This window comes from Pseudochaenichthys georgianus, chromosome 14 (genome assembly GCF_902827115.2).
Source record: "Pseudochaenichthys georgianus chromosome 14, fPseGeo1.2, whole genome shotgun sequence".
NCBI lineage: Eukaryota > Metazoa > Chordata > Actinopteri > Perciformes > Channichthyidae > Pseudochaenichthys > Pseudochaenichthys georgianus.
This window is the reverse complement of record NC_047516.1, coordinates 1,002,081-1,019,865: the sequence shown is the minus strand read 5'-3', so window position 1 is coordinate 1,019,865 and position 17,785 is coordinate 1,002,081. Positions and strand designations below refer to the sequence as shown.

General features: G+C 42.8%; 1 protein-coding gene across 5 annotated transcripts in view; it reads left to right on the top strand.

The window, feature by feature from the left end:
* Positions 1-17,545, top strand: part of LOC117458349 (NLR family CARD domain-containing protein 3-like) — a 25,527-nt gene extending 7,982 nt beyond the window's left edge. For 3 of the 5 annotated variants that reach the window (XM_034098759.2, XM_034098758.2, XM_034098757.2), the window contains 6 exons: positions 1-1,415; positions 2,164-2,337; positions 2,729-2,899; positions 4,688-4,858; positions 8,701-8,871; positions 10,578-11,419. The exon at positions 1-1,415 is cut by the window's left edge. In XM_034098759.2, the coding sequence (XP_033954650.1) occupies positions 1-1,415; positions 2,164-2,337; positions 2,729-2,899; positions 4,688-4,858; positions 8,701-8,871; positions 10,578-10,788 (2,313 nt within the window). In that variant the 3' untranslated portion in view covers positions 10,789-11,419. Of the gene's footprint in view, positions 1,416-2,163; positions 2,338-2,728; positions 2,900-4,687; positions 4,859-8,700; positions 8,872-10,577; positions 11,421-12,503; positions 12,670-13,064; positions 13,106-13,263; positions 13,292-14,993 lie in introns of those variants that run through there. The other 2 variants (XM_034098767.2, XM_034098762.2) reach the window with 2 other exon arrangements.
* Positions 17,546-17,785: the final 240 nt, after the last annotated feature.

The window sequence follows — 17,785 nt, the reverse complement described above, 5'->3', positions numbered from 1 at the left end:
CTGGTGGTCCCGCTCTCCTTCAGGGAGCTGAACCTGATCAAAGCTGAGCAGTACAGTCTTCTCAGGCTGCTCCATGTCTTCCATCCGACCTTACAGAAGGTCACAGCAGAGCAGCTGGCTGTCTGCAAAGTGCTGCTCATCTTTGACGGCCTGGATGAAAGCAGACTTTCTCTGGACTTCAGAAACAGTGAGGTTGTGTCTGAGGTCTCTCGGCCGTCCTCAGTCAACGTGCTGCTGACTAACCTCATCAGGGGGAAGCTGCTTCCCTCGGCTCTCGTGTGGATAACTTCCAGACCTGCAGCGGCCAATCAGATCCCTCCTGAGTGTGTGGACAGGGTGACAGAAGTACGAGGCTTCACTGACGCCCAGAAGGAGGAGTACTTCAGGAGGAGATCGAGTGATGAAGACCTGTCCAGCAGAATCATCTCTCACATCAAGAGCTGCAGGAGCCTCCACATCATGTGCATGATCCCAGTCTTCTGCTGGATCACTGCTGCAGTTCTGGACCACATGCTGACTACAGACCAGAGAGGAGAGCTGCCCCAGACCCTCACTGACATGTACTCACACTTCCTGCTGGTCCAGACCAAGAGGAAGAAGCAGAAGTATGAAGAGGGACATGAGACGAGTCCACAGCAGCTGACGGAGGCTGACGGGGAGCTTCTCCTGAAGCTGGGGAGGCTGGCGTTTGAACATCTGGAGAAAGGACACATCATGTTCTACCAAGAAGACCTGCAGCGCTGTGGCCTTGGTGTCACCGAGGCCTTGGTGCACTCAGGAGTTTGTACAGAGATCTTCAAAAGAGAGAGTGTGAGGTTCAAGAAAACAGTCTACTGCTTTGTTCATCTGAGCATTCAGGAGTTCCTGGCTGCAGTCTACGTGTTCCACTGTTACTCCAACAGGAAGACAGCGGTACTGCAGGACTTCCTGCAGAGAGATCAGGATTACCCATCCCTGGATGTCTTCCTGAAGGGAGCCATGGAGAAATCCCTCAGAAGTGAAAATGGCCACCTGGACCTGTTTGTCCGCTTCCTCCACGGCCTCTCTCTGGAGTCCAACCGGAGTCTGTTAGGAGGTCTGCTGGGTCGCTCAGACAACAGACCAGAGATCATCCGGAGAGCCATCAAGAACCTGAAGGAGATGAACAGTTATAAAATCTCTCCGGACAGGAGCATCAACATCTTCCACTGCCTGACAGAGATGAAGGACCACTCAGTTCATCAGGAGATCACAGAGTTCCTGAAGTCAGGGGACAGATCAGAGAAGAGACTCTCTGAGATCCACTGCTCTGCTCTGGCCTACATGCTGCAGATGTCAGAGGAGGTTCTGGAGGAGTTGGACCTGAGTCAGTACAAAGCATCAGAGGAGGGACGACGGAGACTGCTCCCAGCTGTGAGGAACTGCAGGAAGGCCACGTGAGTCCAGATGGGATTCACTTTATAGACCAATGAGGATCAGGAGTTTCATTATTCAAATGAACACGATAACATTTCTGCTGTTTAAATACTGAGAGCAAAATAAACAATCACTGTTCTTCCATTTATTTATAATACTAGTTACACTGAAGCGTTCCTCTCTTCACGTGGAGTGAAGGAGGCGACATGTCACCACATGAAGGACTCTGGAGGCTTCTCAGCCGGTGCTCACTCCACACACAGGACTCAGTTACCACAGAAAGCACTCATTACTTTCTAGTTTCTTTATCATTAAGACTTTTATCACAATGTGTTGGAGTTTAAAATAAGATCTACATCGTGTCCCACCGATACCAGAGTCACGTCTTCGTGCTGATGTTCTGGGAACATGTGATGGGATCCAGTGGAACATGTTGAAACGCTATTGCTTTGTTAACTGTGTTTGTGTGCGCAGTACATGTTCAGATGCTCAGAGAAGCCAAAGCACCCTCCATCGTCCACGTCCACATTTACACATGCACATCTCTGACTGTGATTTATTTAATGTTCCTGTTGCTTTGGTAACAGCCAGTGACAGCAGGAGCACAGCCATGTGATCAGATCACACTCATTACACTCTACTGTCACACATCTTATGAAATGGACTGACAGCAAACATCAGAACATGTCAAATATGTTTTCATCAAATGCTTGAGTTTAATGTAATGTTTCCTCTTTTTAACACGTTGTAATTTATGTGTTATTATAGACTCACTGGCTGTGGACTCTCAGAGACTGGCTGTGAAGTCGTGGCCTCAGCTCTGAAGTCTGACCCCTCCCACCTGAGAGATCTGGACCTGAGTGAGAACGCTCTGAAGGACTCAGGAGTGGAGCGTCTGAGTTCTGGACTGAAGAGTCCGGCCTGCAGACTGGAGGCCCTCAGGTCAGCTCACTGACTGCAGTTCATACAGATCTGTTTGTGTTTAGGATTTACTGAAAGAACAAATAGAATATTATTGTTCTTTTGTCCACTTTGCTAATGACTGCATATTGATCAGAGTAACAGAGAGAGGTGAACGTGTGAGGGAGAGTCAGCTTCCACAGACTCGCTCTGAGCTCCAGGAGTCAGTGGAGATGCTGTCAGTCCTGAGGAGCTGTGAGGGAGAGGAAGGAGCTGAGAGACATCTGATCAAAGTTAGAGTTCCAGATCCTCAGAGGATTGTTTCTGCATCATCTCTGACATTCAAACCCTGTTGACTCTGATCACATTATTAAACCTGGAGTTATTTCTAACACTTTGTTTTCTAAACTTACATCATGTTTTCTTTATTCAGTCTGAGGTTCTGCAGCTTGTCAGAGATCAGCTGTTCTGCTCTGGCCTCAGCTCTGAAGTCCAACATCCATCTGAGAGTTCTGGACCTGAGTAACAACGCTCTTCAGGACTCAGGAGTGGAGCGTCTGAGAGATCTTCTGGAGAGTCCAGCCTGCAGACTGCAGACCCTCAGGTCAGTGAGGGGTCTCTGCTGGGTCAGCAGTATTGTATGAAACTCAGGGAGGAGTTTCTCTCACTGGGGAACAGATCAGTGATGTTACCCACTGCCTGCAGGCTCTTCCATTCTTCCATCAACTAGAGAAGGCCAGCTGGAAACGCAAAGCCTCACTTTAGTATCTACTCTCTGACAGACATGTGGGGTTTACTGAAGAGAGGGGAAGGCAGTCTGTTCTTTATTTTAATGTTTTGTATGTGATGTTTTTAGTTTGTAGACTAATGGCTGGTATGTCATCACATCTGGATGTCATCATGCTACCATGAGCAGCTGGTTAGCTTGACTCAGCAAACAGATGGGGAAACAGCTGGCCTGGCTTCCTCTGGTTTTTGTTCTTCATCCTTTAATTTTCACACAATTGTTAATTTGAGAAATGCTGACTTTAAAAATATGAACATCAGGATCACAAGAGAAACAGACGAGCTAACTCTCCTCCAACATGTCTTTCTATCCAGTATGAATAATCACGCAAACATAACATCTAGTCAAATGATGTTCTCCTCAAATGCATGGGTCCATCCCCAGAGAAGGACTTCCAGCAGCTCTGCAGTCACAGAGCAGAGGAAGGGAACCATGCCTCCCACAGAGCCTCCCACGGTGTGCTCTGGGATGTGATGGCGTGTTGAAGTCATCCACCTTTGGTTATGGACCCATCTTGGTGCTCCTCCCCTTTCTGCCAGCTGTACCTGACCCACCAGAAAGGCAACCTGAAGAGCTGAGAAGAGATATAACAGACTCCTCTGAGCTCCAGGAGTCAGAGGAGATGCTGTAAATCTTTTTAAAATCTTTTTAATAATAAACACATCTTTGTTTGTGGTGCAGGACTCTCCGTTAGAGAGTATCGTTCAGGGGTTAAGTTGGTGTTTGATATGTGGGGGGCTCTCCGTGGAGGTGCGAGGGTTTATATTAAATTATTAATATATAAACAAAAGGTTTCCAAATATCCAACCTTCAAATGACTATTTTAAATCAACGTTGCTCTGCACACTTGCTGAAGATCCTTTGTGTGGAGATCTCAGTTCATTTGTAGAGCTGCACGAGTAGAGCCAGAAGTATGAGACACACACACACACACACACACACACACACACACACACACACACACACACACACACACACACACACACACACACACACACACACACACACACACACACACACACACACACACACACACACACACACACACACACACACACACACACACACACACACACACACACACACACACACACACACACACACACACACACACACACACAGCCTAAAAACTCTATCCAGTCACAGAGATCTATTGTGAATGAAAGTCAACTCATATGGATCTTAAATAAAGTCTATTTTAAGAACGAGAAAAGTTTCAACATATAAATAGTTGTTTGTAAACATGTGGGAAACGTGCGAGGGTGATGCCGTCAGAGCATCGTCCTCTGGGCTGAGCCCTGGCAACGTTACACGTGTTTATTTGTTGTTGATATTTTTCTTAAGATATTTAAAATGGCACGGTCGTAAACATTTAATGAATCCATTTGATAATATGAAACCAACTGAGGCACCCCTCCCATAGAAACAATAATCATTACAATACAGATGTTCATAACTCATATTCCAATACCTGAATCCTTTAGAACATTCGATGGATCATTCCCTTCCCTAATTCAAACCCTGTTGACTCTGATCACATTATTAAACCTGGAGTTATTTCTAACACTTTGTTTTCTAAACTTACATCATGTTTTCTTTATTCAGTCTGTGGGGCTGCAGCTTGTCAGAGATCAGCTGTTCTGCTCTGGCCTCAGCTCTGAAGTCCAACATCCATCTGAGAGATCTGGACCTGAGAGACAACGCTCTGCAGGACTCAGGAGTGGAGCGTCTGAGAGATCTTCTGGAGAGTCCAGCCTGCAGACTGCAGACCCTCAGGTCAGTGAGGGGTCTCTGCTGGGTCAGCAGTATTGTATGAAACTCAGGGAGGAGTTTCTCTCACTGGGGAACAGATCAGTGATGTTACCCACTGCCTGCAGGCTCTTCCATTCTTCCATCAACTAGAGAAGGCCAGCTGGAAACGCAAAGCCTCACTTTAGTATCTACTCTCTGACAGACATGTGGGGTTTACTGAAGAGAGGGGAAGGCAGTCTGTTCTTTATTTTAATGTTTTGTATGTGATGTTTTTAGTTTGTAGACTAATGGCTGGTATGTCATCACATCTGGATGTCATCATGCTACCATGAGCAGCTGGTTAGCTTGACTCAGCAAACAGATGGGAAACAGCTGGCCTGGCTTCCTCTGGTTTTTGTTCTTCATCCTTTAATTTTCACACAATTGTTAATTTGAGAAATGCTGACTTTAAAAATATGAACATCAGGATCACAAGAGAAACAGACGAGCTAACTCTCCTCCAACATGTCTTTCTATCCAGTATGAATAATCACGCAAACATAACATCTAGTCAAATGATGTTCTCCTCAAATGCATGGGTCCATCCCCAGAGAAGGACTTCCAGCAGCTCTGCAGTCAGAGCGGGCCCGGCGCCACGAGGGGGCATTGCCCCCTCAGTTGTATTCCTTGCCCCCTCACTTTGAACATCGTTCATCCATCAAAAAGTACAATAATTAACGTCACAATTATTAAATAACTTTAAATAATTACTTGCCCCAACACACGTTACTATGTTTAGATCAGATGTGTGGGTCGAGCAACGTGTAAAAAAGCCTCAACCCCAAGTGAGCTTAGTCTTAATGTTAGCGTGTGTGCTAGCTGTAAACACAGTCGGGTGGGTGACCAAAACGTCCCCGTTTTCCGTGGCTGGTACCCGGTTGAAACTCCCGAAAATGTTCTCGTTTTTGAACGTGCGTTAAAAAACATAGAGCAAGGTGAAATCAAATGTTATATGTCAGTAAAACAGAGTAACAGTGTTGTGCTTGTTTGTAGCGTTAGCTATTTCTTCTTCTTCTTCTTCTACTACTTCTTTTTTCTTTAATGGCGAATCGCTTCCACTTGGAGCATATATCGCCACCTACTGTTGATTTATTAAATGTTTATATTAAGTCCTTGTCCTCAGACCAGTGTTTTTGAGGAACTTGAAGATCAGCTTGTTTACTTCATTTCTTGATTTACTTTCGTGTATTGACTTGAAATCCATGTCCTTGATGTTATGTTGTTCCAGTGCAGTTTTCAGAATGAGTCTTTGTCTGTTATAATCCGGGCAGCTAAAAAATACATGATGTAATTTTTCTCCCCAATTTCCGGCGCCCCGATGGCTTGATGCGCCCTTAGCATTCGCCTGTACTGCCTATGCCAAGGGCCGGCCCAAGTGAAAACAATATGACATCAACACAAAATAAGACAGACAACTACAGATAGCACCACACATGATGGTTACTTGTTATTATTTAGGGCTGCCTCTATGGATCAGGTGTTTGCCAAAGCGAGCCCTTTCACTATAGTAATAATATGTTATGTATTATATCAACCGTATTGGTACAATGAGCGACATCTAGTGACGGATTTTGGAACATTGATTTGATATTTCTCACGGCAGTTAGACTCCAGAGACAAACCAAGGCAAGGCAATTTTATTTATATAGCACTTTTCAGCACGTGGCGATTCAAAGTGCTTTACAGATTAAAAGCAAACAACATTTAAGAACAAATACAGCACAAATACATTATTAAAAAGGCATTTAAAAACAGGCATAATAAGCAAAGGTAATGAAATAAATGAACACAGCAGGTACAGAATACATGACTAAAAAGGCATACTGTAGTGTCAGTATGGGCAGCTCAATTAAAAGCAGCGGCAAATAGGTGCGTTTTTAATCTGGATTTAAAAATAGGGAATTGTTTCAGCGGACGTGCACGATTTGGGCAGTTTGTTCCAAATTGTTGGGGCATAATAACTCAAAGCTGCTTTTCCATGTTTAGTGGTTATTCTCTGAGCAGAGAGCAGACCCGGCCAGGGGACTTTATTTTAATTGTAATCTGTGTCCGTCCATTTGGTGCAGTATTTGATCCAATATTACATTTGGTTTATATATTAGTCACTTTCTTATGAAATGCCAGGTTTTAGGCCTTGATTTGAACATTCAATCCTGAAAATAAAAAATCAACCAGATTAATGTTTCTTTAATCCTGACTAGAGGTAAGTAAATCTGTATAGGAAGAGGAGTTAAGAGATAGAGGAGAAAAGGTTATGGTATAATTACAGAGCCTGTCCATTTACAAATTGAGGAAATCAAAGTTAGTCTGTTAACCAAAGTGCAGCCATCTCTCTATCTACTATCTACTGTATTATTAAAGATCAGAGGAACAGAATGAGAGGGGTACATCCGGAATAAAAATAAAGAAGCAAAGAGATTGTAGAGCAGTGAGAAGGAAAAAGGTTCGGTGTGTCAATTCATTACATTGACAGTATTTTGTGTTGTTGTGAAAAAAAATCGCCCAATCGGATTTTTTTAACAGCCCCCTCAGTCATTTCATCCTGGAGCCGGGCCTGGGTCAGAGAGCAGAGGAAGGGAACCATGCCTCCCACAGAGCCTCCCACGGTGTGCTCTGGGATGTGATGGCGTGTTGAAGTCATCCACCTTTGGTTATGGACCCATCTTGGTGCTCCTCCCCTTTCTGCCAGCTGTACCTGACCCACCAGAAAGGCAACCTGAAGAGCTGAGAAGAGATATAACAGACTCCTCTGAGCTCCAGGAGTCAGAGGAGATGCTGTCAAAAAAATTAAGATCTTTTTAATAATAAACACATCTTTGTTTGTGGTGCAGGACTCTCCGTTAGAGAGTATCGCTCAGGGGTTCAGTTGGTGTTTGATATGTGGGGGGCTCTCCGTGGAGGTGCGAGGGTTTATATTAAATTATTAATATATAAACAAAAGGTTTCCAAATATCCAACCTTCAAATGACTATTTTAAATCAACGTTGCTCTGCACACTTGCTGAAGATCCTTTGTGTGGAGATCTCAGTTCATTTGTAGAGCTGCACGAGTAGAGCCAGAAGTATGAGACACACACACACACACACACACACACACACACACACACACACACACACACACACACACACACACACACACACACACACACACACACACACACACACACACACACACACACACACACACACACACACACACACACACACACACATTTAGCATGGCTTAGGGAACGGCTCCGCGTTACAGGACGGGTCGGGGCTTTGACACACACACACACACACACACACACACACACACACACACACACACACACACACACACACACACACACACACACACACTAGCCGAAAAACTCTATCCAGTCACAGAGATCTATTGTGAATGAAAGTCAACTCATATGGATCTTAAATAAAGTCTATTTTAAGAACGAGAAAAGTTTCAACATATAAATAGTTGTTTGTAAACATGTGGGAAACGTGCGAGGGTGATGCCGTCAGAGCATCGTCCTCTGGGCTGAGCCCTGGCAACGTTACACGTGTTTATTTGTTGTTGATATTTTTCTTAAGATATTTAAAATGGCACGGTCGTAAACATTTAATGAATCCATTTGATAATATGAAACCAACTGAGGCACCCCTCCCATAGAAACAATAATCATTACAATACAGATGTTCATAACTCATATTCCAATACCTGAATCCTTTAGAACATTCGATGGATCATTCCCTTCCCTAATTCAAACCCTGTTGACTCTGATCACATTATTAAACCTGGAGTTATTTCTAACACTTTGTTTTCTAAACTTACATCATGTTTTCTTTATTCAGACTGAGGAGCTGCAGCTTGTCAGAGATCAGCTGTTCTGCTCTGGCCTCAGCTCTGAAGTCCAACATCCATCTGAGAGTTCTGGACCTGAGTCTCAACGCTCTGCAGGACTCAGGAGTGGAGCGTCTGAGAGATCTTCTGGAGAGTCCAGCCTGCAGACTGCAGACCCTCAGGTCAGTGAGGGGTCTCTGCTGGGTCAGCAGTATTGTATGAAACTCAGGGAGGAGTTTCTCTCACTGGGGAACAGATCAGTGATGTTACCCACTGCCTGCAGGCTCTTCCATTCTTCCATCAACTAGAGAAGGCCAGCTGGAAACGCAAAGCCTCACTTTAGTATCTACTCTCTGACAGACATGTGGGGTTTACTGAAGAGAGGGGAAGGCAGTCTGTTCTTTATTTTAATGTTTTGTATGTGATGTTTTTAGTTTGTAGACTAATGGCTGGTATGTCATCACATCTGGATGTCATCATGCTACCATGAGCAGCTGGTTAGCTTGACTCAGCAAACAGATGGGAAACAGCTGGCCTGGCTTCCTCTGGTTTTTGTTCTTTGTCCTTTAATTTTCACACAATTGTTAATTTGAGAAATGCTGACTTTAAAAATATGAACATCAGGATCACAAGAGAAACAGACGAGCTAACTCTCCTCCAACATGTCTTTCTATCCAGTATGAATAATCACGCAAACATAACATCTAGTCAAATGATGTTCTCCTCAAATGCATGGGTCCATCCCCAGAGAAGGACTTCCAGCAGCTCTGCAGTCACAGAGCAGAGGAAGGGAACCATGCCTCCCACAGAGCCTCCCACGGTGTGCTCTGGGATGTGATGGCGTGTTGAAGTCATTCACCTTTGGTTATGGACCCATCTTGGTGCTCCTCCCCTTTCTGCCAGTTGTACCTGACCCACCAGAAAGGCAACCTGAAGAGCTGAGAAGAGATATAACAGACTCCTCTGAGCTCCAGGAGTCAGAGGAGATGCTGTAAAAAAATGTTTTTAACGTTCAGGGGTTAAGTTGGTGTTTGATATGTGGGGGGCTCTCCGTGGAGGTGCGAGGGTTTGTATTAAATTATTAATATATAAACAAAAGGTTTCCAAATATCCAACCTTCAAATGACTATTTTAAATCAACGTTGCTCTGCACACTTGCTGAAGATCATTTGTGTGGAGATCTCAGTTCATTTGTAGAGCTGCACGAGTAGAGCCAGAAGTATGAGACACACACACACACACACACACACACACACACACACACACACACACACACACACACACACACACACACACACACACACACACACACACACACACACACACACACACACACACACACACACACACACACACACACACACACACACACACACACACACACACACACACACACGTTCCTTAGCTGAAAAACTCTATCCAGTCACAGAGATCTATTGTGAATGAAAGTCAACTCATATGGATCTTAAATAAAGTCTATTTTAAGAACGAGAAAAGTTTCAACATATAAATAGTTGTTTGTAAACATGTGGGAAACGTGCGAGGGTGATGCCGTCAGAGCATCGTCCTCTGGGCTGAGCCCTGGCAACGTTACACGTGTTTATTTGTTGTTGATATTTTTCTTAAGATATTTAAAATGGCACGGTCGTAAACATTTAATGAATCCATTTGATAATATGAAACCAACTGAGGCACCCCTCCCATAGAAACAATAATCATTACAATACAGATGTTCATAACTCATATTCCAATACCTGAATCCTTTAGAACATTCGATGGATCATTCCCTTCCCTAATTCAAACCCTGTTGACTCTGATCACATTATTAAACCTGGAGTTATTTCTAACACTTTGTTTTCTAAACTTACATCATGTTTTCTTTATTCAGACTGAGGAGCTGCAGCTTGTCAGAGATCAGCTGTTCTGCTCTGGCCTCAGCTCTGAAGTCCAACATCCATCTGAGAGATCTGGACCTGAGTCTCAACGCTCTGCAGGACTCAGGAGTGGAGCGTCTGAGAGATCTTCTGGAGAGTCCAGCCTGCAGACTGCAGACCCTCAGGTCAGTGAGGGGTCTCTGCTGGGTCAGCAGTATTGTATGAAACTCAGGGAGGAGTTTCTCTCACTGGGGAACAGATCAGTGATGTTACCCACTGCCTGCAGGCTCTTCCATTCTTCCATCAACTAGAGAAGGCCAGCTGGAAACGCAAAGCCTCACTTTAGTATCTACTCTCTGACAGACATGTGGGGTTTACTGAAGAGAGGGGAAGGCAGTCTGTTCTTTATTTTAATGTTTTGTATGTGATGTTTTTAGTTTGTAGACTAATGGCTGGTATGTCATCACATCTGGATGTCATCATGCTACCATGAGCAGCTGGTTAGCTTGACTCAGCAAACAGATGGGGAAACAGCTGGCCTGGCTTCCTCTGGTTTTTGTTCTTTATCCTTTAATTTTCACACAATTGTTAATTTGAGAAATGCTGACTTTAAAAATATGAACATCAGGATCACAAGAGAAACAGACGAGCTAACTCTCCTCCAACATGTCTTTCTATCCAGTATGAATAATCACGCAAACATAACATCTAGTCAAATGATGTTCTCCTCAAATGCATGGGTCCATCCCCAGAGAAGGACTTCCAGCAGCTCTGCAGTCACAGAGCAGAGGAAGGGAACCATGCCTCCCACAGAGCCTCCCACGGTGTGCTCTGGGATGTGATGGCGTGTTGAAGTCATTCACCTTTGGTTATGGACCCATCTTGGTGCTCCTCCCCTTTCTGCCAGCTGTACCTGACCCACCAGAAAGGCAACCTGAAGAGCTGAGAAGAGATATAACAGACTCCTCTGAGCTGCAGGAGTCAGAGGAGATGCTGTAAAAAAAATTAAGATCTTTTTAATAATAAACACATCTTTGTTTGTGGTGCAGGACTCTCCGTTAGAGAGTATCGTTCAGGGGTTAAGTTGGTGTTTGATATGTGGGGGGCTCTCCGTGGAGGTGCGAGGGTTTATATTAAATTATTAATATATAAACAAAAGGTTTCCAAATATCCAACCTTCAAATGACTATTTTAAATCAACGTTGCTCTGCACACTTGCTGAAGATCCTTTGTGTGGAGATCTCAGTTCATTTGTAGAGCTGCACGAGTAGAGCCAGAAGTATGAGACACACACACACACACACACACACACACACACACACACACACACACACACACACACACACACACACACACACACACACACACACACACACACACACACACACACACACACACACACACACACACACACACACACACACACACACACACACACACACGTTCCTTAGCTGAAAAACTCTATCCAGTCACAGAGATCTAGTGTGAATGAAAGTCAACTCATATGGATCTTAAATAAAGTCTATTTTAAGAACGAGAAAAGTTTCAACATATAAATAGTTGTTTGTAAACATGTGGGAAACGTGCGAGGGTGATGCCGGCAGAGCATCGTCCTCTGGGCTGAGCCCTGGCAACGTTACACGTGTTTATTTGTTGTTGATATTTTTCCTAAGATATTTAAAATGGCACGGTCGTAAACATTTAATGAATCCATTTGATAATATGAAACCAACTGAGGCACCCCTCCCATAGAAACAATAATCATTACAATACAGATGTTCATAACTCATATTCCAATACCTGAATCCTTTAGAACATTCGATGGATCATTCCCTTCCCTAATTCAAACCCTGTTGACTCTGATCACATTATTAAACCTGGAGTTATTTCTAACACTTTGTTTTCTAAACTTACATCATGTTTTCTTTATTCAGTCTGAGGGAGCTGCAGCTTGTCAGAGATCAGCTGTTCTGCTCTGGCCTCAGCTCTGAAGTCCAACATCCATCTGAGAGTTCTGGACCTGGGTGGCAACGCTCTGCAGGACTCAGGAGTGGAGCGTCTGAGAGATCTTCTGGAGAGTCCAGCCTGCAGACTGCAGACCCTCAGGTCAGTGAGGGGTCTCTGCTGGGTCAGCAGTATTGTATGAAACTCAGGGAGGAGTTTCTCTCACTGGGGAACAGATCAGTGATGTTACCCACTGCCTGCAGGCTCTTCCATTCTTCCATCAACTAGAGAAGGCCAGCTGGAAACGCAAAGCCTCACTTTAGTATCTACTCTCTGACAGACATGTGGGGTTTACTGAAGAGAGGGGAAGGCAGTCTGTTCTTATGGGATGTTTTTAGTTTCTAATGACTGGTTACTTCCTGTCAGGCAGTCGTAGTGTTTGCAGAGAAGATATGATGGGATGTAAAGCATGAGGTCAGGACTCTGAAGCTGACTCAAAGAGCAAACACTTATTTTAAACTGGATCTAAAGCTGTTGGATTGTGTTCGTCTCTACAGGATCAGAGGAGAGACGATCACAGCCACGATCCAGAAGACCTGTGAGTACTGAATGTCCTCATTCATCAAGATATGAGACTCTTTAATGGAGCATGAGCTCAGAGGAAAACAACACTCTGGTTTCTCTCTTCCTCATCTTGTCTGTTTCTCTTTGTTTTATCATCATCATCATTCTCTCTCTCCCTCCTTCTCCTCTCAGGTGACAGGAAGTGAAGACACACAGAAAGGTGAGAGGTCGTTCCAAGTGAAGTTTATTTATTGAGGTTTCACTACAGAATAAATTGTAGTTACTGGTCAGTGTTTTCTGGGATTCAAGAGAAATCTGCAGCTCAGGTTTTATTTGTTCACAGTTTATTTATCACGGGCGAGTTTGAGACGTACAGAGGAGCGTGGAGGCATTTAGGAAAGTATGAAAGAAGGCTGCAGCTGAGACTTCCTGTTGGCTGTGCTCAACATTAAATGAACAACAATAAATTATACTTAAAGCTTTTCTTAAGAACAAAGATGTGTCACCATAACCTGAACATACATTTTTTAAATGAATAAATATATGTAATTATGTATCAGTTCATCTGCTGTGATCAATGTCTCACGCTCTGCTGTGATTGGCTGGTCCTGCTGTCACATGTTAACTCGTTAATAACCCATTGGACATCAACAACGACCTCAGGGTTCCCAGTAATCTGAATACTTAGTGTGGAAGCTATTCAGTATTTCTACCATTTATTTTATTGTTATTTTTTGTTTTGTAGAATTAATTAATTTACAGCCATATTATTTAAGTTAAGTTGTGTTCCAGCTAAAATGCTTTTATTTTGAAGGTGATGGGTCAATCAGGGCACGGCAGCAGTCAGTGGGAAGGGCTGTATCAGGGCTGAGTTCAGCAAACATCTCAACACCTTGTGCTGTATTGATCTTGCCAAGGTGAAGCTAGTAAATACCACAAAAACGTCGATGCCTTGTCTGGACAATGGACTCATTACCAACTCATGATCTGCGTAAGATCCACTATACCTGGTGCCTCAGTGGCTTTTTGAAGTGTTATTGTTGTTGACAAATAGCCACTACACTTAGCTTTGGTCTCTGGATGTTCTGTTATTGTAGTTTGTGTTCGTTGAGCTGGAGTTGAGCTTCACTAACTCTGTTTCATAACTCCAGGCTCCAGTGTTCTTCTCACCTGAACACACACCTGGATCTTCATACAGTTGATCCTCTAACACGACCAAACACTACTTTAACAATATCTTTATATAACCATCCTTCTTTCATTTCATGCCATGTTTGCACACGTCTGCACAGCCCTCCACTTTAACTCTCTGTAGTTTTACATATATTGTCATATTTTCATTCTGCTAAGTGTTGTAGCTTTTAAGGTTCTTTCTGTATTTACATTTAAATTTCGTGTAAATACTTGTCTAATTATTTTTTAATAGTTTCTTCAAAATACTTATTTTTATTATTTTTGACCTTCTATTGCAAATTATTTTCTCATGTTGTTTATGTTCGCACCTCCAGACACTGAATCTACTTCCTTGTGTGTGTAAACGTACCTGTTAATAAGGTGGTTCTGATGAGGGACTGCATTCAGAAGAACCTCTGCTATACAGTAAACTAACCTAGGATGGGGTCAGCCCAACATAAACATTCAAACGTTCAGATAACAGGTTCAACCAGCAGGGATTCTGAACCAGAGGCCTTTAAATACTCAGGTAGAGCACAAGTCCATCAAAATGGTACTTTAGTACAGTACATGAGTATGTATACTTAGTTCCTTCACACCACTGTCTGTATATACAGCACAGAGAGGTGAGAGCAGATCAGATAGTATTGATCCAGTGAGAACAAATACTCCCCTCCATCAGTTGAAGAAGCCCGTCTACAATCGACTGCTGGTTTTATAACCTAAGTATTTCCCTGTTTCTCTTCCAGGTCCCAGAGGGCTACCTGTTGACCCGTGTCCATCTCAAAATGGTCCGCAGGCATCCCATAATCCTGCGTTTTGGGGGGGGAGACGTTCTCCCTGTAATCAAAGCACTGGTTCTCTTGGAGACGCTCTCAAAGTCTTTGAGGACAAAGTCAGAAAAAGCCAAGAAGAAGAAAATATTTGAGCTCTTCTTTGTGTTCATCACCCCAGGTTCATTAAGCCCCACGGACCCGCCGACGGGGCTGAAACCACAAAATCTGCAAGCAAAAGTGTCTGAGGGCTTCTTAAGATGTAATAAACTATGAATGTTTTATATCCATGTAACAGGAAGAAACTCAGCTAACTGATCTTTTTTTTTTTATACCCACAAAGCTAGTGCTGAGCCTCTAAATTAGCCACGAGAGGAAAAATGCTAACGCATTACTGTGCAGGAACTCACTCATAAGACCCTTATTCATTATCGTAGCTGCACGTCCAACATATCGACTAGCATCGTGAGAAGACACAGAATCAATCGGTGCCTACATTATCACTCCATGATAAGAACTCGCGACTTTATAAACAAAAACAGACATCAAAACACTTGGCGCTAGGTAGCTAAAACGGCAAAATGGCTTACCTTTGTCGTTGTCTGATCAAAAGTGGTCTTCAATGGCATTAAAACGATAAAGACGCTGCTGAAGGTTAATCCATAGGTTAATCCAAGGTGTCTGTGTCCCTTTGAAATGATTTCTGATAATCCATAAGCAATAAACACACTTTTCCGTTTCCAGATGTCAGAGCGAGAGATTGGTTCACTCTAATGCAAACCTGCATGCGCAAAGCTCCCATTTTTTTTTGGTAACGTTGGTGAGTATGTGGAAAGTCCCCTTCGATTCTATTGGCTCTAACGGTTAAAAAGAGATGTCAATCACCAAAATTGACCAATGGGTTCCAGAGAAACTGCAAAAACGCCCATTTCCACCCAAATCACCTCAGAGGTGGAGTCTTTTTTGCTAAACCTCTCTAAAAAGGTCAAATATCACTTGTTTTGCATCAATCTTGATACAGGGGACTTATTATATGTTGTACTTTGGATTCGTAGAGCTTTTAGTCTACTAACCCATCATCCAAGGGTGGTTTTCACTATAAGTAAAAAATACTTTTTGGACGGACACTATAATCAGTTTTTTACTATGTTCAATCTGAATTTTCTTTAAAATAAAAAACTTCTCTATTGATTTTGACTTTTCTACATCCAACTCACAGGTTTATCATTACTTTGAGAAAATGATTATTAATTTAACCCTTTTAGAAGTGTAGTTATGGTCATTTGTTCTGGAAATGTCATTTTCGAGCCCGAAACCTGAAAAACAGGCTTGGGGCCTAACAGGTTGGTCTCCTATCATGCAAAATGCACTTGTTGATGTCTTTATACATAAACACGTGTCCCCGGTGTGTCAGGAAACTCACGCAGCGTCAGGAAATAAACCCCTCTCTCTTTTCCTCCGTACCCACATCTCTAAAAACGGGGCTACAACGGAGCTGATCCAGATTTGCGTCCGATATGACGTCATATCTGAAATGCGGATCCACGGCCCTGTCAGAAACGTTGCTATCGGAAACAATGCGTGACGTGTTTTGGAAGTAATATGGAATTCTGAGCAGGCAAAAGCTTCCCCTCCTTTTTTTATAAAGCTAAGGACCCAAAATCAGTGTTTCTCTAACAGCTGGAACAGAGGGATATGAGGGATTCTAAAATGCATGATCTGTTTGGTATTTTGAGAAAAACACTTCATTGACATTAGGGCTGGGAATCACCAGACTCCCCACGATACGAGACTATCGCGATACTTAAGCCACGATACGATATATTGCGATATTGCAAATCACATGGGTCATATCCGTGTCCGTCTTCCCTTCCTGGTTAAAACATGTATTTGCAATATGAATAGTTTATGTAAATAACCCAATGTGTGTTCTTTGAACCTGAAAAGGAGATGGCTTTGTTTTTGTTGCTTTCATTGCGATTGTATACATGTCTTAACGTAACTTCCTGTTTTACATACGACCATCTTTCGGATATGCTACTGTTTATATAATAAAATATCGATACTTGGCATCCGTGTATCGATACAATATCGCCACGCAAAGTATCGCGATACTATGCTGTATCGATTATTTCCCCCATCCCTAATAGACATGTTTTTTATATATCTGAGACCCATAATATATGCCTAAAAATAGTATAATAGGAGACTTTTAATATCCAATCAAATGTTCCTGTTGATTTGTATCTCTTCTAAAGGAGCTCTGCCTGGTGTCATTGAAACTGTGCTAAAGCTTTGTGTGCATGTATGACGTGTGATCAGATATTGTTGAAACCTATAAGATGTGTTCTCTTCAGAACTGCTACAGGATGTGGATTTTGTAAATTGTGCCATTTTAGAAAAAAAAAAAAGTATCTTTAATATTTGTTGTTATGCTTCTTAGTTAACGTTAAGCTGTCTTTGGCTCCTTCTGCTGGAACACATGTACATGTACCCTCTGTGGGACTAATAAAGGTTTTCTGATTCTGTGATGTCTTTAAAATGAAATGCATGAGCAGCTGAGCAGAGTGGGTTCAGTTTATTGATGGGGGTCTGTGTCCATGTATAAAGAACCCATACAAATGTAAAAAAATATGTAATCAAAATAATAATCTTTGTTATGGATATATATGGAGTTATGGATAAAACAATACAATTAAATTAATAATAATAAATAATCCATACAAATGTAATATAACTAAATAAAAAAATACATACAGTAAATTCTG